The sequence below is a fragment of the Falco biarmicus genome, chromosome 6 (genome assembly GCF_023638135.1).
Source record: "Falco biarmicus isolate bFalBia1 chromosome 6, bFalBia1.pri, whole genome shotgun sequence".
NCBI lineage: Eukaryota > Metazoa > Chordata > Aves > Falconiformes > Falconidae > Falco > Falco biarmicus.
In genome coordinates this window covers 91,237,835-91,261,050 of record NC_079293.1, presented here as the reverse complement: position 1 = coordinate 91,261,050, position 23,216 = coordinate 91,237,835, and the positions used below count along the sequence as shown (strand labels likewise).

Genomic DNA, 23,216 nt, shown 5'->3' with positions numbered 1-23,216 from the left:
TGCATTGGACTTTGTCTGGATCTGTGGGTAAGTGCACACTGTTCAGGTCATAATAAATAATCTCCAGCATGGCTAGTTCCCTTGGGTACTGGACACCTACCTCTCTCTATTGCAGTCCACTTGCCTGGGCAACATGTAAATCCTCTTTGAAGGGATACCTTTCCTTCACGCTTGACAGGAGTTGCCTCCAGAGGCTGAGGACTTGTGTCCCCCTTCCCTAGAAAGTGATCCTAACTGTTTGGCTTCCCTACTGGCTTCCCTACCCTTTAATTCCAAACCATTAGCCCTGTTATCCCAGCATTGAAACAGACAGGTGATAATGCGCTCATCTGGATGACAGCTGAAATCTTTTCGCATATGCCACAGCTCATTCAGGGATTGGGATTTGGTAGTTACTTCTTGCTTCGCCTTTTCCTCCTGTTCTTGTGATGGCCCTGCTTCATCCTTTGCTAAATGAGCTGACTTTCATATCCATTTCTTCTTGCGTATAGGGGCAACTGGTACCATCACGAGCTGGTTCTTTGGCTCAGCCGCAGCCTCTGTCATGGGGATTGGCACAGCCACGGTGCCTGTTGCTGCAGTTGGAATAGCCACAGTGCCTGTCACTTTGCCATCAGATCCAGGGACCTTCTCTTCACTCTGAGGACATTGAATAGTGTTGAACAGGCCAGGCCCCAGCACGCTGCAGTAATACCTGCCTCTCTGGAATTGCCAGGGTGACAGCATACTTTTTCCAAATATTTAACTAGCTTTTCTGGATTCTGCACTTGTTCAGGGGTGAAGTTCCGAAACCCTAGCAGTGCTCACTGTTCTGGGTACTTGGTCATGCTATCCCACACACCCTGCCACTCATAACTATGCAACATCGGAGCAGACCTCTGGATGGTGTTCTTAAATAGTTGTTAAACCTTAAACAAGACTGGGAATGCATTCAGCATTCCTAGCAATAGGATTATGCTGGTTTCAACATCCCAAGGACATTCAGAATTTTCAAAGTTCTCAAACACTACTGTAATTAAACTGGCAGGGAAGGGGAAGATGTGGAAGGATATTGCCTCCATAGCCTGACTTTCTGAGGAGAAAAGGCAAAAGGTATGATTATTAATAGTTCCCATTAGATGACTCACAAAGTACAGGGGTGATGGCAGTGCTGAGTACACATACCGGATCAGTTTCATGACCAGCAATTCTGTCATATCACAAGCCAGTATTACAAAGTACAGCAAAAGGATAACCTTAGCCCAGGCACCAGAAGGGATAAACAGCACAACAGGGAACAAAAACTGCAAGTGAGGTGTGACATAAGGCAGCTCTGAGAGCAAGCCAAACAACTCTGAGAGCAAACAAATCAACGTTGTAAACACCTACCATTAAACCAATACAATGAATGCTTACAACATTAATTTAACACAGTCTGGTTAGATCTGTTGTCATCTCAGCCCTTCACATCCCACATTGGGCGCCAAAAAGGACTGTCATCCCTTTAGCCAGCAACTAAGTACCAGGCAGCTGCTCGCTCGCTGCCCCCCTGCCCTGGTGGGATGGGGAGGAGAACTGGGAAAAACAAAGGTGAAACCTGTGGGTTGAGATAAGAACAATTTAATAATTGAAATAAAGTATAACACTAATACTACTAGTAGTAGTAATAAGTAGTAGTAGTAGTAATAGTAGTAGTAGTGATGGAAAGGGAGGTAACAAAAACAGAAAGAGAAATACAACTCAAGGAAAATAAAAAACAAAATGAGCGATGCACAGTGCAGTTGCTCACCACCTGCTGACCAATGCCCAGCCAGTCCCCGAGCTGCGATCCCATACGCTCTGGGTAACTCACCCCAGTTTACGTACTAAGCATGACGTCCTATGGTACAGAATGTCCCTTGCCAGTTGGGGTCAAATGTCCTGGCTGTGCCCCCTCCCAATTTCCCCTGCTGCTCCAGCTCTCTCACTGGCAGGGCCTGAGAAACTGAAAAGTCCTTGACTTAGCATAAACACTACCCAGCAACAACCTCACACCAAATCCAAACCACAGCAGTGCACCAGCTACTAGGAAGAAAACTAACTCTGTCCCAGCTGAAACTGGGACAGGGGAAAGACATCCCTGCTGCACTGCTGCTTTTTGACACTCTTAAGAGTCATCCCTAAAAGTATGAGGCATAGCTCTTCTCCCTAGACATCAGGACTGACTGCAACAGGAGTACACCAGTATGGGACTTGTGTACATGGGCCTTCCACATCTGGAGCTCACTGGGCCCACTACATTTAGATTTCCCTTCAGATGCTTTCTTTGGGGCAGCTTAGGACCACAACCAACCTGCCCTGGGACTAACACAAACCACAGCTCTTCCGTGACCCAAGGCAGCCTGGGCAATTCCAGAAGACACTTGCCTGCCTCCATGCCTGTTCCCACCATACTCAAGCAGGTGCTCTGTGGCCCAGTCAGAACACCCTTCCCTTTCCAGCAGCTCCAGTCCCACAAGCGAAAGGCATGGGCTGGCCCCAGGCATGCTCCACGCAGCACTGGCAGACGCAGCACCTCACCCTTCCATGTGGCAAGGAAAGATCCAGAGGAGTGGGATGAGGTCTCCAGCTGTGGCAAATTGCACTGGCATCACCCAGCTGGAGGCCGGTGGAGCCTGCCGACGTGTGCCAGCCAAGGAGCCAGCACTCCTGCTCCAGGCAGTGGCTGGGATTTAGGGCTGTAGGGCACAAAGTGCCATTTCAGATCTCAGCAGCACCAGGATGGATGCGTTGTGAGTGCAGCTGAAAATAATGAGGCATCCAGTCCCAGCAAGGTATTTTCCATGGCTGTGGTGTGCCACAGGCTACAGCTGGGGCTTATGATCCTTGGAGGCAGAGCAATCAAATGTCACAGTGAATCCCCCACCATCACCAGAACTCTTAAAGCAAGAGCATGGGCTGTCCTATCACAAAAATATTTGCTGTCCAAATACAGTTTCATTTAATTTGTTTGACCTTTCTGAGTGGTGCCCAGCCTGATTCTCTGCAGCACATGGCTCAGCTGTCCTACCATCACCACGTCTAAGGAATAGGAGGAAAAAGAGAAAGTGGGAGAAGTTGCCCCAAAGCTTGGGGAAGCAAACGATGCCTGATACCCATTTGAACTGAGCTATTTCTGAAAGCAGTGGGGGGCACATCTCTCAGCTCCGTCTGTCTCTCTTACCAAGGAGAAGGGATCCAGACACTCCCAAAGAAACCAGTGGGTGTTTTTAAAAGAACAAAGGAAGTACAGGCAGCTGCCATGGATAGAAAGCAGGATTTAAGGGGAAAAATAACCCTGCTTGCCTCATTCATAACTATTTCTACCCAAGCACAACTTGGCAAGGACATAACATGGAAACAACTATAACCCGTTTTCCCTCTAATGAGATAAAAATTAAGACTGAGAGGCAAGAGCAGGCGGGTGATGAGGTTATCGGTGCTCCCCAGCAGGATGTCTGTTAGTCTTTCCAGACAGAGTTCGAAATCCCTGGCATTTCCTTCCGTAGCTCATTCAGAGCTGCTGCTACTCTCAGACTTGTCACAGAGCCCAGTCCCCTTGGACTGGCTTTCAGAGCATCTGTGGCAGCCCTGTCCAGCTAATCTACGCCTGCCACTTGTCTCAGCTCTTCCACAGCAGAAAGCAGCACAGCACAGCCCCAAAACCTCAGTCACAAGCCAGGAAAAAAATCACAGCAGCCTGGATCTGATTCTGGCAGGTTTGAGACTGTTTTACTTGTGAGAGCAAAAGTCATAAAATTGAAGCCAAGGGCATGGATGCAGAGCTCAGGGTGGCTGGAGGGACAAATGCACTGACAGACACTATGCCACTTTGCAGGCATCCTTGCCGCATCTGCCAGACCCCAACCCCCTCAGCATCTCTGCTCTGATAACCACACATTGAAATGAGGCCATGCCCAGCTCCCCATCCTCAAGCAGCTTCTCAGCAGAAAGGAGGGTCCCACATACCAACGTCCTTGGCAAGGCAGGCAGGGGTGGTGAGCAGACGGTGCATCTTTGTGCCCAAATTGCCCCCTCATCCCACTCTTTTTGTTTCACCCATCAGTCACTGGCAGCAGGAGCATGGTGCGAAAAGCCATGTGTCGTTCACCAGAACAGAGCTCAAGAGGTGCCCGGACCTAGGACCCACACACAGCTGAGCCAGGCTCAAGGGGTGGCACATCTAGGGAGAAAGGTTCCCACAGCTGTCTGGCACTTGTTCCCTGTACAGAGAGGGTGGAGGGCATGGACAGGGATGGAAGCAAGTATCCACAATGCTCCTTTGTGTTGGAAAACCATATGCAAGATGGGAGTAGAAGCAGGGCTGGTAACACTTGTGTAGAGGGGATGCACACTTTAACCCATGGGGGCATGCACAGTGCTCCAAAAAGTCACAAAATAAGGGGAAGCAGTCCTGCAGGTGAGAGGAAGATGCTGCGCAGCCAGGGTGCATTGGACGGGTGTGCACAGATGCTGTGCCAGTGCTGCAGGGGGCTGGCAGGTGCATGGCATGGTGCCCGTGTGGGGCCATCCATAACGCATGGCTACCATGCTTCACTGGGAAGGCCAGATACCCCACAAGAGCTGGCAAGGGCCCCAGGAGCTGCGACAGGAGCTGGCACCGGAGGCTGTGGGCAGCTGGGCAGTGCTGAGATACCAGTTTTGTGCACTGGGGCAGGGAGCGCCAAGTTCCCACGGGGAAACACCCTGTCCCAAGCTAGAGACCAGGGGTCGGGCACCAGGGTATGGGGGAGGTGGTCCCCGGTGCGCAGGGACAGCGTGGGGGGACTCTTGGGCTCTAGGTGCTGCAGAGGCCCCTAGCTGCATGCACAGGGGCTGGTGAATTTGTGAGTCCTCAGTGGCATGGGCGGCCTCCAGGGGCTCCGGGGTTCCCGCGCCAAGGGGCTGGCTCTGTGGGGTGCCGGCTGTGTGCTCGCGCGCTGTTTTGCGGGGTGAGCCGGTGAACGTGCCCGGGGCCGGGTCTTTGGGTCCCCGGCTGCACCCACAGGAGCTAGACCCGGGGGTCCCCGAGTCGGCGGCGCCGCTCACCGCCGCGGACGAGGCCGTCGGGGCGGGAGCCAGCGCCCCGGTCCGCCGCAGCCCGGCGTGCGTGGCGAAGACCGGCCGGGCGCAGCCCGGCGGCGGCGACTGGGGGCGAGAAGCGGCAGAGACGGCCGTCGCGAACTCTCGCAAACGCTGCCGGTGCCGCCGCGGGTCTGTCTCGTACCGGTGGTCGGTGCCGAGCTCCGCCGCCGGCAGCCACAGCGCCCACTGGCTCAGCTACGGCCCCGCGGCACGGCCCGCCGGGGGGCGGGCCACGAGCGCCGGGGACTGGCACGGAGGGCTGCCGCGGGGCGGGGCGGGGCGGGGCGGGGCGGGGCGCGCAGGCGGCAGGCGCACAGGCAGGCAGGGCCGCCCGCCTGCTGCCGGCTCGCGCAGGCGCACAGCCTGAGGCGGGGAGAGGGGCGGGGCAGCGCGGCGCCATTTGCGCCTGCGCGGTGCGAGGCGCGGCGCCATGTTGCTGGAGCGGGCCGGGGGGAGGCGGTGATCGCTCCGGTGTCGGGTTCCTTTCTCCTCTCCTCCCCCCGCTGGGGGGTCGCGGCCGAGCGGGGCTTTCCCCGGCACCATGAGCGGTGGCGGGCGGGTGTGCGACCTGTCCCGGCGCAACCCCCAGGAGGACTTCGAGCTCATCCAGCGCATCGGCAGCGGCACCTACGGTGACGTCTACAAGGTAGACGCAACACCGCGCTCCGGCGGGGGGGTGTTCTCTCTTCGCCCCTCCCGCGTTGTTCGTGGGTTCTGTTGCTAAGCAACCGGGTCGGTCCTTCTGTCCAAAATCTGAGGGGGCTTCCGTTGCCAAGCGACGTGCCCCGCCCCGCCCCCCCCCCCCCGGCTTTCCCCTCCCCGGCCCGGAGGGGGCTCCCGCCGTTGCGGGCACAGAAGGCCGACGGCAGTCCCGCCTCTAGTGGGGGCGGCCCTGCCGCACCGGCCCCCAGCCCTGGTGCGGGTGGGTGGGCGCCTGGCTTGGCCCAGCCGGGCTCCCCTCCAGAGGGGCCCCGCGCCTTTTCCAGCCGCCGGCCTGGCCGCCTCTGTGGCTCGGCCGGCCCGTGCGAGGGGGCGACCCCCGGGGGCCGCTTCGGCGCTTGGGGGCGGCCGGGCCCCGCTGCTGGTGCGGGCCCGGCGGTGCGGCACCGCAGCGCTCTCACGGCGCCCCGCGGCCGCGGAGCCGCCCCGTGAGCCCGTCCCTGCCGCTGCTGGGTGCCGGCTCGGGTGTCGACGTCACGGGCGGAGCCGGCGGGTCGGCTCCCCTCCAGACCGAGCCGGGAGCCGCGGGGGTGCGGGAAGTGCACGCTTGGTAGTTTGCAGCCCAGATGTCACTTGAAGTAGTGTGCCTGAAGGCGAGCAGGGCTGTGCGTCCCGACTCTTGCTCCCGTCGCTGTCCTGGGTGGAAACATCAGTGTTTTGTGCTTATGCCTCTGTGTAAGGTGAGGAGGGTAGACCAGTCGGAGGGTAAACTGGGGAGTCAGGAGAGGGGCTGTTAGCATCACAGTCTTTCCCAAACATCCTGCCCAGACTTGCAGGAAAAGCAAAGCTGAAGCAATAGCTGCTGAGCATAAGTTTGGGTTTTGGGGCTTTATAGCGCACTGTGGCATTTTTCTCTGCTCTGCAACATATGTTATTTGTTTATCCAGCTGAACTCTTGCCCGACAGGTGCAGCGGCCCGTCTCTTAGGTAGGGCGACCCTGGTTCTTGCCCGCTCCTGTTTGAGGGCAGAGCAGATTGGAGAGCTGAAGTTTGTCACGTGTGGCCTTTTGGAAGCATTGATTTAACTGTGCGCTTTCCAAGTGTCTTCTGTTTTTGCTATCGCAGGGTGGGCGTGTGTGTTCAAGAAAACTTGTATTGGTAGGCAGACTGTAGGGAAACACGTAGAGCCATTCCACAAGTTGAGGTGCACGCAACTGGCCCTGATGCTGCCTTTGACTGTAAGTGAATGTGCCTAGAATGAAGTCTTGTTTGGGCTGGGGCAATTTTGGTTTAATCTCAGTTTGCTTGTATGTTATGAAAGTTTCAGGACCTAAATCCTCTTGTTACTGCGCTCTTAGTGTGCTCACTTCTTGCTTTATTGTTTAATTGAAAGGGTTTCTTGTGTTGTTTTCCCCACCTTGCAAGCTTCCTTTGAGTGTTTGTGTACTATGCCAATGTTTTAATTATGCAAGACTACTTGCCTTATGCTCTGTTCTTTCATTTTTCTGCAAACTGTTCTCTTAATGTGTTCAGCTCTGTTTCTGTTGCAGTTTTTAACTGGCATATTGACTCTGATACCTTATTGATCAGATTTTTTCAGTGCTGTGTACATAATTTTGGTCAATATGAATTATCCAAGTCACCTATGTTTACTGTTTAATTTTAAGAACGTTACCTCCAACCATGGAGTGAATATTTACATTTGCAGTACCACTGTGCATCTGAAACCTGTTAAGTTTCACTGGATTTGTCAAGGTGTTCTTGATGATTATTGTACTACCATTGCAGTAGCCTTCAGTTTGGTGTTCTGCGAGTGGCCAGTGCTGCTTGTGGCTTTTCTTTGTTTGAGGCACAGAAATTCTGTCCTCCCTCAGAGTGGATTTGTTTATGTTTATAATCTGCCTGTGACAGCTGAGATAGAAAGTGGTATATCCGGGATAGCCTAGGCTGGTGCTATAATTATTTCTAATAGATGAGAGAGAGGGAGAGAGGTAAGTGCTTTCTGGTTAGGTTGTAGACGGTGTAGGGAAAATGAGATGTGCTTTTCTCCTGGATGGATTATTGCCTGTTTCATTTTGAGGCAATCTTCAAAGGCATCTTCAAAATGAAGAATGGAAGTAGCCCAAAAATAATAATGAAAGCTGGTTACTTCCTCTTTGTTGCATTAAAAGCAATATATAGTCCTAAAGTGTCAACCACGTTTGAGCTTACTAGGGCTTTATCTTAAATTTGTGAGGGGTTTCATAAAGCCTTTTTCATTTGCTTCATCCCGTCATCTGTAGGTGAACTTTGTGGTTGATGAAATAATTGTCTGAATTTGAGATTAGCTGTGTGATGATGGCACTCATCAGTAGTGAGATTTCAGCAAGAGTGGACCCAAGAACTGGCCATACGTGGGCAGCTTCAAACCACTCTTTGTAAATTGTGGGGCTTCCCCCTTAGCAGGGAGAGCCAGGTAGGGAGGTGTTTCTACTGGTAGGTGGGGATTATTGCCTTAAAAAGATGACAGTCTTGTTATGTTGACATTCTTGCTAAATGCTGATGTTTCTGTAACCTGCTTTCCTGGCAAATTGTTGAGGAGCTGAAAGCAGAGCAGACTGGCATCTACTTCCTTGCTCTGTTTCAGTTGAACTGAGCTACAGCAGGGCATGGGTTAAATGTTTGACATTAGGGAGGTGAGGGGGGCGGGTGGGGTGTGTGGAAGACAGGGTATCTGTACTCTCAAGGTTTTACAATTTCAGGAGCCCATGGTGTGGACTGAACTATGGAGACTTGAAGGGAATGAGGTTATGGATCAGACTGATAAGAGTCCTGCTGCTTGGTTGGTGCTTGGAAACGCACTAGTGCACCACAAGTACAGCTTTTGGGCTTAAAGCAGTATTTTTATAATTATCTGCCCTCCCACCCAAGTTCAGTTTTCAAAGAGGCCTTGGAGCAGACAATGATGAACGCATCACAAGAGGGGTAATGGGGTAACTTGTTCATGCCATTTGCTCTTTATCAAATATGCACGGTCAATAATAATGTCTCTTCTAACTAGCACCAGTCCAAGGCTGTTGTAGGAGATGAAGCTTCATCTGGATTCTTAGTTCTTAATGTAACCCAGGGATATAATCGCTGGACATAACACAGGTTTCAGTGAGGGTCTGAGAGAGAGGCAATTGTTAAAAATTTTTTTCAGTGAAGCTGTGTTGCTACGATAGATAGCTAAAATGTATTACAAAGTTCTTGTGAGAAAATCTTATTTCCTTGTCCAGAGATGTCTCCTCTCAAGACTGCTAACATTAATGGTGAAATCGAGTTACTGCTTTGTTGGATGGTTGATGATGTATCTATAACAAAGCACAGACAAATGATCTGCTAATAGTGTTTTTTTGGTATTGAGTATTCTTGAGTGTTGCATATCACATTTTCATTTGCATGGGTTTGTTTTCTGTGTCTCAGTAAATGTACTTGAAAAGTAAATTAGCTTCCTCTAGTGTCTTGTTTAGAGGCTGATAGCAAAATTGTTTTTCTGATTGCAGTTACTTGCCAGGAAAGTTCTTGAATGTCACCTTCTGTTTCTGTCAAATTTTCCCATCCAAAATTAGACCTGCTAGAAAGGGTAGAAACTAGTTCTGCTGTTGTACAAATAATTTCTGTCCTTTGTGTTTCTGTGTTTCACTGCTGCAAATAATTTGTGTAAAGTGGCCAGCAAAGTGTGAAAGAGGAGTTAAGTTTTTTTTCAGTTGTGAAAAAGAGACAATGCCCTGTCCTGCTCAGTTTCAGGAAATATTCCTAGAGTTAAATGAGTGGTTGCCTAATTTAGTTTGCTCTATTTATTCCATCTCCCATTTAGAAATACTTCTGCCTCTTAGTATGAAATTGCCGTTCTCATCATCCCTAGTCCCAGGCCCTCTAATTTGTTTGCCTTCGTTTCAAATCTTTTTGCTTAACATCACCTTTATTGGAGCATTACTTTCTAAAACTGTAGCTCTGTCGCATTTTAGTTACCACGCCTCCTACCAGAATGTGGAACCTAATTATTTTTAGCATAATTCTCAGTAGTTCAATTCCTATTAATTACAGCCGTGACTGTGGGGTGGGCTGGACTGGTGTAACAGCTCACTGTTGCCCGAGAGGGGCGATCCCCTGCCCTGCTCCCGGCTGTCTGGCCGCTTGCCTTGCGTTGGCTCTGATGCTCAGCACGATGCCTGGGCCAGCATGGTTAGCTAACCCGGCAGAAAACTAACCAAGAAAAGGGAGGCAGGTGGGTTTCTGCTGGCTTGGAGAGTTGAATTGGCTCTGGGACAGTCGTGTGGGTTTGGGAGAGGCTGAAGGGGAAGCCCGTAGGGGTGGAAGCAGGGGGTCGGGCAGCCGTTTGGGTGCGTTTTCCTGAAGAGCGGAGCTAATCCAGTTCAGGAAGCCTGACTGTGCCCTGGGATCGGTTATCCCGTGAGCAACAACTTGTTTAGAAATCGCTCATCTGCATTTTGTTCAACAGTTCACATAGGAAGTAGTCAAAGCCAGAAGCACTCTATTGTTACTCTCTTAGACTGCTTTTTGGCCTAGTTTTTGTTGCAACATTGTTTATTTTATTGCCAGTTTCCATTTGAAGGACAAATAGAAATTTGGCAGGAGATTTACCTCCTTGGACCTTGGATTTTATGTTTGTACTAGTTCAGCTGCACAGTCCTGTCTTCCTTATGACTGTACTGTTGTGGCATTTATTAGGGGCAGTGCTAAATACTAGCCTTCTTCCTCTTTCCCCTCCTTTTCAGATACCGTGCACATCTCTTGCTTGGCTGGTGTTTCCCAGTAGAGCCCATCCGAGCGCTGTCCATTGCTCTTTCCTTCTCTATTTCAGAGTAATAGTGTCTTTCCAGTTGTGAGGCATTTTCGTTAATGATTTTTTTAATAATGAAATAATATCCAAACTTGTATTTTTCTAGTTTTCATTTCCAGCGGGTGGCAGTTTTTTGTATACAATTTGATTTGATACCCTACTGTTGTCACAGAGACACTAGTAATTCTTTCCTGTTTAATTAGTTGCTGCTTCTCCAGCTTGACTGAGCGGTTGGTGCATTAACTCCTCCCCAGATATGGCAGTCTAGATCTCTGAAGAGTCTCATTCTTTTAGCCGCTGGTGGAATGAGGATCCTTACATGGTTTTCCAGAGCAGACACTGTATAAATGCTGTACACATTTAGTAAAGTGATCGCATGGAGACACAGGCATTGTAGGCCATTCCGTGCTTCCGCAAACCCTGTGTAATGCATTTGCACTGACATAGTGAAATCTGCATTTGACGGAATTGGTTGCAGGCTCCTGCTCATGGAAACAGGGGTGGGAGGAAGAACTCGGCTGTTGCTGTTAACATCAGCAGCGCAAAGGCTGGGAGTTAGAGCACTTAAGGTGCAAGTGGCAGCAAAAAACAAAGATGTGTCTTCTTACTTGAGCCTCTTTGAAATTTTTGGTTGCATTTGCTGACTTAGAAATACTTGTTCAAAATTGTTCTTCAGCCAACTATTCCTTATTAATGCACCCATCTCAAAGCCCATAAGTAACGGGCGACTTTAGTGTGATTATGCTGAATGAACATGTAAGGCAGTGCCCTCAACATTCTAAACTATTGTGTGGTACATATACAAGCACCCCCAAATTAAGAGTCGGAGCCAGCTCCAACACGTGTTGAAAAGCATGCAGTGCTTCAGTCTTTCTCAGTCTGTCATTCATGTGAGCTTAGGCAAGAAATTGTTTCACAGCCAGTGATTTCAAAGGTATTTGATGAGATCTCGTAACACCTGTCGGGGTACCTAATCTTCATCCTTTGCAAGGAACCCTTGTGTCACTACAGTCAATCTCTTTTTTTCTAATATGTATATATATACATACACAGTCAGATTAACAAAGGCAATTCATAGTCTTACTGGTGACACCACCTTCAACACTAATAACCCAAATGGAGTAAGATGCAAAGTGGTAACTTACTCAGACTGTCAACTTCAAGTCATGTTATCTTAAGTAATAAGGTATGCCCTTAAGCAGTTGGTAACCTGCTGTTCCTGAAGGCATTGGTGAGTGAAGGCATTAAATCAGATTTTGTTCGTCCTTTCTAGCTTTCATGAGTCCAGGCAGATACTGGTCCAGAGAATGACTAGCTGGCCAAAGAGTCCCACTACTGCTGGTGTTGAGGAAAGGAAGCAATGGTGATGCCTAAGCTGAAGGAGAAAACACATGACATTTGTTCTTTCCTTCCCACAATTTTGAACAGTTCTTTTGAGAACATGATGTTGAAGAAGAAATCCCTTTGTGATAGGAGAGGGCCGAATCAGGCACAAGGTATGGAGAGCATGGATTAGGCTAGGCTGCCTGCTGCTCGGACTCCTTTCCTTTGGCTGGGATTTTGCATGTCCTTCTCCGGATGCATCTATAGATTTGTCAGTCTACTGTTGATAGATTTTTGGCATCACCATCACATAAGTCTTTGTGTTGAGTACCCTCATATGTTTTCATCAGTTTTGTTCTGAAATTTTCACTAGCTCCTACCTACCCTCTATCTTGCTTTGGTTGCCGTAGCACTCTGCAGAGCGTAGTGACCATAGTCAGCAAAACAAATTCCTGACAGCTGGACATGGTATTGTTAAAAATAAATACAACAATAAAAAAATTACCAAACACTTTTTGTTAGACTAGCGATGTCCCTGAAGCCTGTGAAATTTTTCCAGCTTGGCTTGTACATGCCATCTGCATGCAGGGTGCTTAACTTCAGGATCTCCTCACTTGTATCTACTACAAGTTGCATCTCATTGATTGCCTTACTAGTACAAGTTGCCGTAAAACAGATCTTTAGATATTAACAGGACTCCCTGATGATCTCAGGTCTTCATTAAAGCTTCAGTAATTTTTCTTGTTAATCTTAGAGGTTAAAACATGCTGACCTTCATCAACATCTTGCCTCTGTGTAGTTTCTTGCTGTGAAAAGAATGTGTTGGGAGAAGAATAAGGAATAAAAATCCTAGCTCATGCTTCAGTGGTGCCACTTTCTGATGTGTTGCCTTTGTACAGATAAAAGGAACTCTTATTTTTGCTGTTCTTAATGTCTTTGCATCTTTTTTCCACCATACAGTGATGAGTGGAGACATTGCTGCTCTCGGTGGGGTGGGCAAATAATGACTTACAGGGAAGGCTGCCGGAGAAAATTTATTTTTTAACTGTGTGTCAGTTTCCACAGTCTATCAAGTTTGGACTACTCCTTGATTTTTTTTTTTTTTTGGGTAGGATTTCCACTGGTCTCAGGATCTATCCATACTGGTGTGCCTGCACGTTGTTTGCAAATGCCAGTACTCCCAGCATTGCAGAAGAGCATTGCCACACCAATGAGCAGTGAGAGGTTTGAGATTGGCTGTGGTAGGAATGGCCTGGGTAGATTTCTAAACATGGGAATACACACTGCATTTATTTTCAGACTGTATTACTGGCTATTTTTTATAGTCTTACGGTTTTTTTCCCCCTCCACCTTACAGTATTTGGTGAGTCTCATAGCCAGTCAATGAAAGGTGTGAGCCCTTGAGCTCCTAAAGTGACTTAAATGAGATCATTAGCAGGCAGGCTAATTAAAATGTGGGCACCTGTCTGCATCTTTAAGTTCTGTAATTCTGGCCTTTTTTGATTTGAAAGCGGATGAGGGGAAAAAGCAAAAGCAGGACTGGTCTCGCCTTCTGTGCCATGTGCAGGGGCAGCGTGGGCATAGCATTTAGTGCAGTGGTGGTCCAGCACAGTGCAGCTCTGGGTACCAAGACTCCCCAGGGGAGAGGAGAGGCTGTAGCTGAGCATCCTTCGGGAGCTGCTGCTTTGCTGCCCTCTCCCCATAGCTGGGTGCAGGGACACGGTAGTTTCTTGAAAGCAAATGACTCCTTGACTTTCAGTTAGTAGCCAAACACAACAGTTTTCTAGAAGAGAAATAATTATTATTAAGCAGCATCATAAGTCATAATTAATGGCTTTTTAGAAATCCAGCTTCCTGGTTGCTCAGTAGAACATAGGCTTTAGCATGACAGAGCCCTGTACAAAATGCAGTTAAGCTGCTGAGGTTGGCCACAGAGCTTTCTAACACCTCTGTTGCTGGCTGGGTGTTTGGCACCTTCGCAGCAGAGGGAGGGAGGATGCTGTTGCTGGTGGAGAGTAAGGACCAAGGGGCATGCAGTGAAATGAGCAGGAAGCATTGCATTATTGTTGCGGGAGTCTTGGAGGCAGTCGCATGCACTGCAGGGTGCAGCCCTTGGTGCTCCCTGGGCCTTGCTTGTCTGCTGTGAGATCCGTGTGTGTTAGAGCTGCTTTGCAGTCCGTCTCTCGGTGGACGGTTTGTTTATGGATTTTAACATGGAAGTACAGCATGGTGGAGGACTTGCATAATTTAGGACTGTTGTGTGGCCCGGAAGGTTAAAGCTTCAGATCTCAGTACAAATTAGCTGCCTAGTGGAGGGGTGTGGTTTTTTTGAGATGGCTTGCTTTGTTGCTAGAAAATAAATCCAGGATGAGAAATTTTGTTGGAACAGTGCTTCCTACGAACATGTGCTGGAGAAGAGAATGTTAGCTACAGAATTCTTACTGTTTGGTTCACTGTTATAAGCACAGACATGGATTTTCATAAATAAGTGTTTTAGGTGTAACAGAACTTGATAATGATGCTTATCTAATGAAAATATATGCTGTAAACCCAATAAAAAATAAATGCATGGTATATTTGGGAAAAAAATAACCTTGCATGAGATGTAAATATACAAGATGTTTTAATTTATTGGTTCCTCCTGAGGTTGTTTTTGCTTTAAAAAAACCCCAAACCACAAGTGGTTTCACTGTTCAAGACCCTTATGTACCTCAGTTGTTTTCTGACGCTGTGGTGTCATAGAATGTAGAGTTGAGAATGCAGAGCTGGTTGCTGTGCTATGTTCTCTAAATATTTTTTTTATTATTTCTTTTTTCCCCTCCTAGGCTCGAAATGTCAACACGGGTGAGCTAGCAGCAATTAAAGTAATAAAACTAGAACCAGGTAAGTGTTTAACTGAAATAGGCCACAGAAACTTAAGTGTTTTCATGCTTAAAATACAATTGTACAAAGTCGGTTGAGTCCACTTACTGAAAGAAGAGATGATTATTGCCTTTTAGTGTAGGACAAAATACACTGTTCTAAAAAATAACAAGTGTGAAAAGCAAGATATGAAAGCAAAAAATGTGACTGGAGAACAGTTAAAGGAAAATGTAAAATTTCAGCAAGAGTTTGGGTTTTTGTCTGAAGTACCATGTTTGCAAACCATGAGATACAAAAAATATATATGGAGCAAAAGAAATGAGGAAGACAGCAAGGCAGAAGAGAACTCAACTGGAAAAAGCATGGAGGGAGAGATAAAAAGGTAGGGTGAAATAATAGTTGAGCATTAGTATCTGGGAGTTGAGTATTTCCTGAAATTCACTTGGAGGCTCTCATTAGGACTTCACTGTATGGTAGATTTAAGCTTAAACTGTGCTTATGTTGTGATTTCACAAAGTACATGTGCCCTAGAGATCAATTATCAGCCTGCAAGTGCTGTTCTGTTAGTAAGGCTAGACTTGCTGAACAAGAGTACGGTAATCTGGGAAGAAAGATGTCCAGACTTCTTGTTGAACTTCTAACTGTTGGTGTGCCGTTTCAAGGTTTAATGTTGGGGGGTGGTAGTGGTGGTATGTGTGTGTGCATGTGCAATACTTTTACTGCTACCTGGTTTGATCCTTAAGGTCTATGTGGGCAAGAAGAGAAAGAAGTTACTAGTTTTCTCTTACGAACTGGGAAGTGATTAGAAATGTTGTGTTTATATAATGCATACACATTAGAATAAACCCCCACAACATTCAAGACAGGTCAGCATGTTACTGTGTAGTTCCAAAAGTGATCACACTTTTATCCATCCTCAAACTTGTGGTCTCAGATTATCTCGCCTCGTTCTGCTGCTTTGGCCTTTTCTGTGAGTTCCCACTGCTGGAGTACTTGGCAGTGCGTGGCTGGGTTACCAGCCTAGCCAAGCCAGGCAGCTGTGCTCTGTCTCCCTATGGAACTGCGAAGATACAAGGGGGAAGGAGACTTGTGTAGTAGGGGAGGAACTGTAGGATTTGGCAGACTCAGATCATGTCAACCTTTAAAATAATGCAACTTTTTACTTAGCAGACTACCACTTTCAAAAGCATGAAGTATGCTTGGTTGAAGAGTGTTGTATGGGTTGTGCCGAGTGGGACTTGGAGAAGCGTGCTGCGTGCATCGTCTGAGCTGTGGATGGAGCCTGGGGATGTGCTGCAGCTGGGGTAACTTGCCGTCATGCTGTGCTGATGGGGATGACAACTGGCATCTTGCAGTTAAATTGGGTGTTTTGGGCAGCCTTTGGATAGCTGAGGGATACACATAGAACGCACTTTAGTTACCCTCAGTTTGCTCACTGAGCTCGGTTTATCTCTGCAGTTGTTGCTTCCAGTTGTGGTAGAGGCTTGACTCACAGCTTTGGACAGGCAGCAGCCGCAACCCAGGACCGTGGCACTGGCTTTCTTTGCAAGTTTTGCAGATTTGGTGACAGTGTGAAGACTAAGGGTCAATAATGTTTAGGCGCTTACTCTAAAACTTATGCTACTTCAGTATTCTGGATGCAATGAAAACACTGGAGGAATCGTGTCCTTTCAGAGAGATGCACTTTCATATGTGAAAATAATTTCTTGTTTGCTCTTTAGTGTTTGCATGTCTAGAAGTCTAGCTAGGGTACAACAAGCCAGTCCGCAATATACCTTAGATTGTAGGCAAGTCTGTTGTGATGTTAGCTTTCAGCTTGTAGTTTGCAGGTTGTTATCAGTTAAATAAAATACATGTGAATATTTGATTTCTGGTTAAAAATAACTAAATGGATAGGTCACCGGTATGTTGATGTGATTGGGAGAAACTTAAAACATATTTTCTTAGGTAATAGCCTGTCCAGTTCTGCTGGGATTTGTTGTTATAATTGAAATTTATTAACAGCCATATTTCAGAAGTGATTTTGGGTTGCAGCAATTGATAAATATGAGCTTAGTGTCTGTATCCAGCTTCTTAGACAATAGCTTGGCTTCTGGTTTAAAAGCTCTTTTGGGTCATGCTGAAGTGTGCTACTACGCTGCTGAAGTGTACGCTAAAAGGAGAATTTTGACATACTTTGAATGTTCCTGTTTTTTCAGCTTGCTTAAAGATTCTCTTCAGTTATTCATGAAGTTAAGTGGTTGTTTTAGGCCTTCAGGCTTGTTTCATCTATGAAGTCCTTGAGGTTAGTAAGAATGAGGTTTTTTGTGAACTGTGTGCATCTAGTAACTAAAACTTCAGAAGAACTTCTCTGGAAACAACAAAACAAACTAGCTATAATTTGCCTTTAATTTCAGAGGAGCCCTAGTGTAAGATACTGAACTGCAAAAGAGCACTTGACATGTAGTTCTTTAAAAAAAAAAAAAAATGAAAAAGGCTGTCAAATGTTACTAGCATTTTCTTACATCTTGCTGTCTTTCTTGCCTTGCCTCTTTAACTTGCCAACAAAAAAACAGCAAACCCCCTGCACAACACCCCCAAAACAAAGATGTGTCTGCGTTTTCCATTTCATGCATGAGTTTCTCAGTGTGTACACTTATCATCAGATAAGAATCTTTTATAGAAAGACAGGTACAACTGACAGGAACAACTTATGATAATAATACTCATTAAGTGCCACATCTGTGTCAGAGTTTTATCTGGACATATGTTATGTATAGTCCATGAATTTATGTGCTTTACTGAGCTTTCAGAAAAGTTGCAGCAACAGCATACTATTGAATGTTTTCTGCTTGGGAAGATGATCTAACGGGGGTTGGACTTGTGACCAAAAATAGCAAAGTTTTGTCGTGTTTTTAAGGTCTTGGGCTATTGGCAGGGCATATGCAGATGGACACAGTGGGATCTCGGGGAAAATAAAGAGTTCAGAAGGAGCTGTGGCCGGTATCATAAGAGGTATCAGATAGCAGATGCGAGGTCCACCTGGCCCAGAATTAAACTTACTCTTAAGAATATAGTTACTTATTGCTAAGCCTTTGCTAATAAATACTGATTTATAGTTGCTTTATGTCTGTGAAACTGGCAGATTAGTTTTAATTACTCAATGTTTATTTTATAAATATGTACTGAAAGTCTAGTTGAGATGCGAGTATGAACTAGACCAATGAAAATACTCATTCTTTTGCTTTTCAGGAGAAGATTTTGCTGTTGTGCAGCAGGAAATCATTATGATGAAAGACTGTAAACATCCGAACATTGTTGCTTATTTTGGCAGCTATCTCAGGTACAGTTTGTTTCTTTTGTTCATTTAAAAATGCCTTTCTCCTTAAAGGACGGGTCTATAAGGTAAGTTAGGCAAAACATAATTTACCAAATAAGTATTATCCACTTGTATATTATTTTTTCACTTACCTTAAAATCTGTTCTGTTTACTACAGTATCTGTCTATAAATAGTACTGCTGTAAACAAAATCTTTCAGTGACCATGTAGTCATATTTCCTTGGAAATGAGTTGTTGTTTGAAAGCTTTGAATTTAATACATAAATGGAAAATTAAGCAGAAGTATGACAAGTATGAAGAAAGTCTGTGTTTATAGTATCTTCTAAATCTGTTTCAGTAAAACTTCTCTTAAAGTTGCAAAATTTTGGTAAGTTAATGTTGCATAATGCAGATAGAGTTCTCAGAAATGTTCTGACTTAACTGGTGTTGGGATGTAAAACTGAATTCAAAATTGAATGTTATGGGGGAAATAAGGAGGGAAAAAATTGTGTTTTTCCTTGCTTAATAGTAGTAGTGTTAAGCTTTAAGGAGAATTTCATACTTAACTACCTAAGAGTGTAAACCATGCAGCCTTTAAAAAGCTGACTGGTGATTTGTGGTTTGGATTTGTTTTGAAATCTAAAAATTATTGATATTTCTCTCTTGAGCTGCGGAGTTGTTTAGGACAGCTAATTCACTATATGTAAATTGTTCTTTTTTTTTTGTGTGTGATTCCTTTAATATGGTATTATGCTTACTTTTGTAACAAGTGCAGTAAACTCGTACTCCATACGAAGTCTTAGTATTGAGAAAATTGATGTCTAGTTCCTAATAACGTTTGCTGTTACATTTCTTTTCAATACATCCTTACAAATGTTTTATGCTAGATATAGCAATTGCTTGATATTAAAGGACTAGACTTTTTAATGCTGGATTTTGTGAACGTAATGTTGCAATAATTTTAGGCGTATAGTGTCATGCAATAAAAAGCTTTTAAAAGGTTCTGGGAAATCATGATGCTGTTTACAGCAGAGGGATGTTCCTTTATGGGTATTCACATAGCTTCTGTCTGCACAGAGACAGTATAGGTAGGGACATGGTAGCTCTGTGTTACACCTTCTGCTATTCATAATGGAAAGATGCAGAGTTGAATTACTCAGATGTGTACTAGGCTTCAGCAATTCCAGCTGAAATTCTCTGTGATAGCTATCAGCTGCAGCCAAAAGCTTTTCAGCAATATAGGCCAAGTGCTTTTGGATTGAGGGTGGGAAGATACAGGATTTTCACGTGAAAAATCTTGGTACTTTCAACAAAAAATCACCATCTTTTGAAGGAGGAATATGTTACAGAACTTGGCTCTTGTATTTGGAGTACATCTTTTCCTTTTAAAAATCCTTTCAGATTTGTCCAGCAATACTGCATTTCTTTTACTTTCATTCTGCATCAGCTAAAGTTTAGGAATTCCCAGTTGCTGGTTCTTTTCTAGCCAGTAGTGTCTGGTTTGGTGCATGTTTGCAGTGCTACAGAGGAGCTAACACATGTTCCCTGGCTTACTTGGCTGTTGTTGAGCATTCCCTTGCTCTAGGGTGAGCTGGGACAGGATGTTGAAATGGTGAGCATGGAGTGCTTTGTGGTGCTCTTGGTGACCTGATGCTGAACATCTGCATACTTACAGCAAACAGAAATTGGGCAAGTTGACTGTGCCAGAACTTCAAGGCAGTGCTGGGGAAGAAAGTCCTGGCAATAAGTGCTAGTGGAGGAGGAGAGGTCTCATGCAGAGGATCAGCTGGCTAATGCTGTCCTGAGGAGTTTCTTCGCCTTGCCTCTTGTATTTGGTGTCCTGAATAGCACTGCGTCTGCTCATTGAAAACCATGTTTTATCACTGGTGGTGTTCATTGCATCTTTCTTGGTACTGACTATCTTGGTAGCTTTTGTCTGATGAGTGAAAGTGATTGTTTGATGAGTGACAGATGTGATTCAAGTCAGTAGAGCCTGTGTTTTGAATTGTATTTGCTTTATAGTAATTTCAAAGATCTGTGGTAGAAAACCTGGTCGTATTAGTACTTCACAGACATAGTTTAGCGTGGAGCACAGAGGAGGTTTCCAAGAGGAAATGTATTTTCAGAATAAGATTAAGTGGAAATGCACTTCGAAAGTATGAGAGGAAAGCAGGTTGTTGATGTTGTAGTTTAGCCCCAACCATGCAGCTGTAGGTAACTACTTAAGTACTTAGTTACTTACTAAGTGTCATGCAGCTGCTTGCTTACCTTCCACCCCCAGGATGGGGAGCAGTCCAATCATGAAGGAATGTAAAACTTGAGAGTTGTGATAAAAACAATTTAAAAACTGAAATAAAACCAATAACAATAATTATAATGAAAAGGAGAGAGAAGGGGAGAGGAATGAAGCCCAGAGTGAAGGGAGAAAGGAAAACCATCGATGGCCAATGCGTTGTTCATCACCTCCTTTCTGATGACCAGCCAGTCCCCCTAGGAGCAATCGGCAGGCCTTGGGCACCCCCAGGGCTACATACTGAGCAAGATGTCCCGTGGTATGGAATACCTCTTAGGCTGGTTTGGGTCAGCTGTCCTGGCTGTGTCCCCTCCCAGTTTCTTGTGCCCCTCCAGCCTTCTCACTGGCAGGGCCTGACAAACTGAAAAGTCCTTGACTTAATATAAACATTACTTAGGAACAACTAAAAACATCAGTGTGTTATCAACATTGTTCTCCAAAACACAGCACTGCACCAGCTACTAAGAAGAAAATTAACTCTTTCCCAGCTGAAACTGGGACAGTTGACTTGCCCATTAGATGAACACCATCTGCATGCTACACTGAACTTGGGCAGGAGTGTGTGATTGTGTACCGCTTGCATTATCATGTATACATGTGCAGGAAGGGGTCAAAGTCTGAAGGCAAAATCAACAAGCCATGCTGTTCTGGCATTCCATACCTTGAAGGGTGCTTGTCTTGGCAGCTTGAATGCTTTGTTAACACCAGGCTGGACTGTGAGCTGCGTTATGCGCAAGTTTGAGTGTGCATATGTGTGGAGTGTGTGTACATGTAGGGACTCAGTATTCCAAACCAAAAGTGTCTGCGCTTGTTTAAGGTTAATTTGAAGGTTAACCTGAATTGGGTGTTACTTCCATTCTGCGTAGTACTGGCAGCCTTTTTCTTGTGCATGAACTGTCAGTTCTTAATATTGCTATGTATCTCAAAGTCATGTTAAAACTTTTGAGAATTTTTGGAGTTACTAGTCTGCTCGACAGCAGTTTACGGATTGTGAGGTGGTAAAGTTGGTGAGGGATTTTGTGATTTCTTAAAGGCAGTATTTCAAAGCTCTGTGTTATGGTGACTAAGCTTCTTAAATGGATGTTGCATAGTGGGAAGGCTGTGTGGCTTAGTATTGCACCTCCTTAAGAGTCCTCACAATCTCAAAGCCTGCCTTTGTTTGGCAAGAGAGCACCTTTTTGTATGTTAAGATGTCCTCAACCTAAAGACATCTTCCAGTGGGTATGATGACTTTACCTCTCTGCAGTACTGGAAGTTGTGTCGACATTTTTTTTTATGTCTCACATTTTCAGGTTTGTGGGGCATGCCAGACAATCATAGTATAAATTTCTTCAGAAGACAAATTCAGAAGAAATGACTAAGTGAGGAATGGCAGCAGTGGGGGCTGGGGCTCTGCAGTGCTGTTGAAGCTATGCTGAGCTGGTTTTCTAACATTTTTTAACATAATTCTAACATACTGACCAGAATGTGACAGTTGCATTTGTGTTTGTTTCTGGAGGTGAGATTATTTGCATTGTCAAAGCACTGACTAATGTATCCAGTTGTCTTAACAGCTGCTGCTTTTAACTAGTCATGGTGAGAACAGATTGCTTAGTATAACTAATAAAAAGCTGTTTAATGTGAAAAAAGACTGCGAACAAACATAACTGTTGCATTCAACATTCTTTAAAATCTCAAGATTGAAATGGTACTTCTCATGATGCTGTGTTCAGGCTGGGGGTGCTTTTTCTTTAAAAATGTTTCTCTTGTCTCGGGGTATAAAAATATATCTTTGTAGACTCAATTTAATTTTGGCAAATATAGTGTATATTTTGGCACTCTGTTGTGCTCTTGCTTGGTCCCCTCTTGTTTCATTGGTGTAGTGTTTCTCTTTTGCCTGGGCAATTGAATGGCTGTCTTGAGCTTTTGTTTTCCAAGTATCTTTCAATGCTAAGAACAATAAGAAAAATACCATCATCCTGTACTTGGCGCTTAGTAGCATATTGTTCCCCATGCTTTCCTTTTGTTTACTATAGGGATTTTCTGCCTTGGGTGTTAAGTTGCAGATGCTAAATGGTGCTGTTGATCCTGTCTATTTTGTTTGCATTTGCCATAGCTCTGCAGAAACAGACAACTGTATACACTGTTACTGTTGATTAAGTGGATCTTCACCTGTCTCAAAGTACTTAGGTACAGTATAGATAGAAAATTAGAAATGCCGTCTCCTCTTTTGATCCTCTTATGTTTTTTTCCTTTTCTGTAGGGCTTTTCCACACTGGGAAGTTAATGCCCAGTAAGTGAAGGTGTGAATTTACAGCAATACTCTGCTTCATGTCTCTTACTTTGTGGGTGCTGTGTTGCTGTCCCAGGGCTGCTGGGGTTGTCCTAGCTTTTTCCTGCTTCTGTGTTGCTGCTGTTGGCATCAAACGTGATGCAGCCACACGGGAAAGAGGGGCTTTCACAAGCCAAGTACCCCCAAAAGTGTCCCTGTCTGAAAATCCTGCATCATTGTGGGGGATAAACAAGGGACTTGCAAACGTCTGTCTGTCTCTTCAGTGCTTCTTTTTCACTTATGTTCCCCTGCTGCCATTGCTAATTCTGTGTTCTTTCACAGGTAGTCACATTGCTTCTTTGTCTGACTTTGATCAGTTATTTCAGTGGAAAGCCTTCATATTATTTCAAGCAGTGCTTTAATTGACCCCTAGAAATGTGTGGAGTTAACAGCCAGGGGATTCCCTTGCTTAAAACCTCTGTAATGCCTGAACAATACCTTTCCCACCACTAGGGGAAGCACCCGGGGCCTAGCTTTGAGGACCATGTGGACTATGGACATATAAGGGGAGGACATCCAAGAAAGGCAGTTCTTCCTTGGAACAGCAGCTATTCTGGCTGTT

At 45.6% G+C, this 23,216-nt stretch overlaps 1 protein-coding gene across 10 annotated transcripts in view; it reads left to right on the top strand.

Annotated features, from left to right (window-relative positions):
* The first annotated feature begins 5,496 nt into the window (after positions 1-5,496).
* Positions 5,497-23,216, top strand: part of MAP4K3 (mitogen-activated protein kinase kinase kinase kinase 3) — an 84,553-nt gene continuing 66,833 nt past the window's right edge. For 7 of the 10 annotated variants that reach the window (XR_008822486.1, XR_008822487.1, XM_056342635.1 and 4 more), the window contains exons 1-3: positions 5,497-5,728; positions 14,716-14,773; positions 17,984-18,074. Coding sequence is in view for 8 of the 10 variants with exons in the window: in XM_056342635.1 (XP_056198610.1) it covers positions 5,624-5,728; positions 14,716-14,773; positions 17,984-18,074 (254 nt within the window). In the remaining 2 variants the exon portion in view is untranslated. Of the gene's footprint in view, positions 5,729-6,710; positions 6,730-14,715; positions 14,774-15,908; positions 16,057-16,950; positions 17,037-17,983; positions 18,075-23,216 lie in introns of those variants that run through there. The other 3 variants (XM_056342637.1, XM_056342638.1, XM_056342636.1) reach the window with 3 other exon arrangements.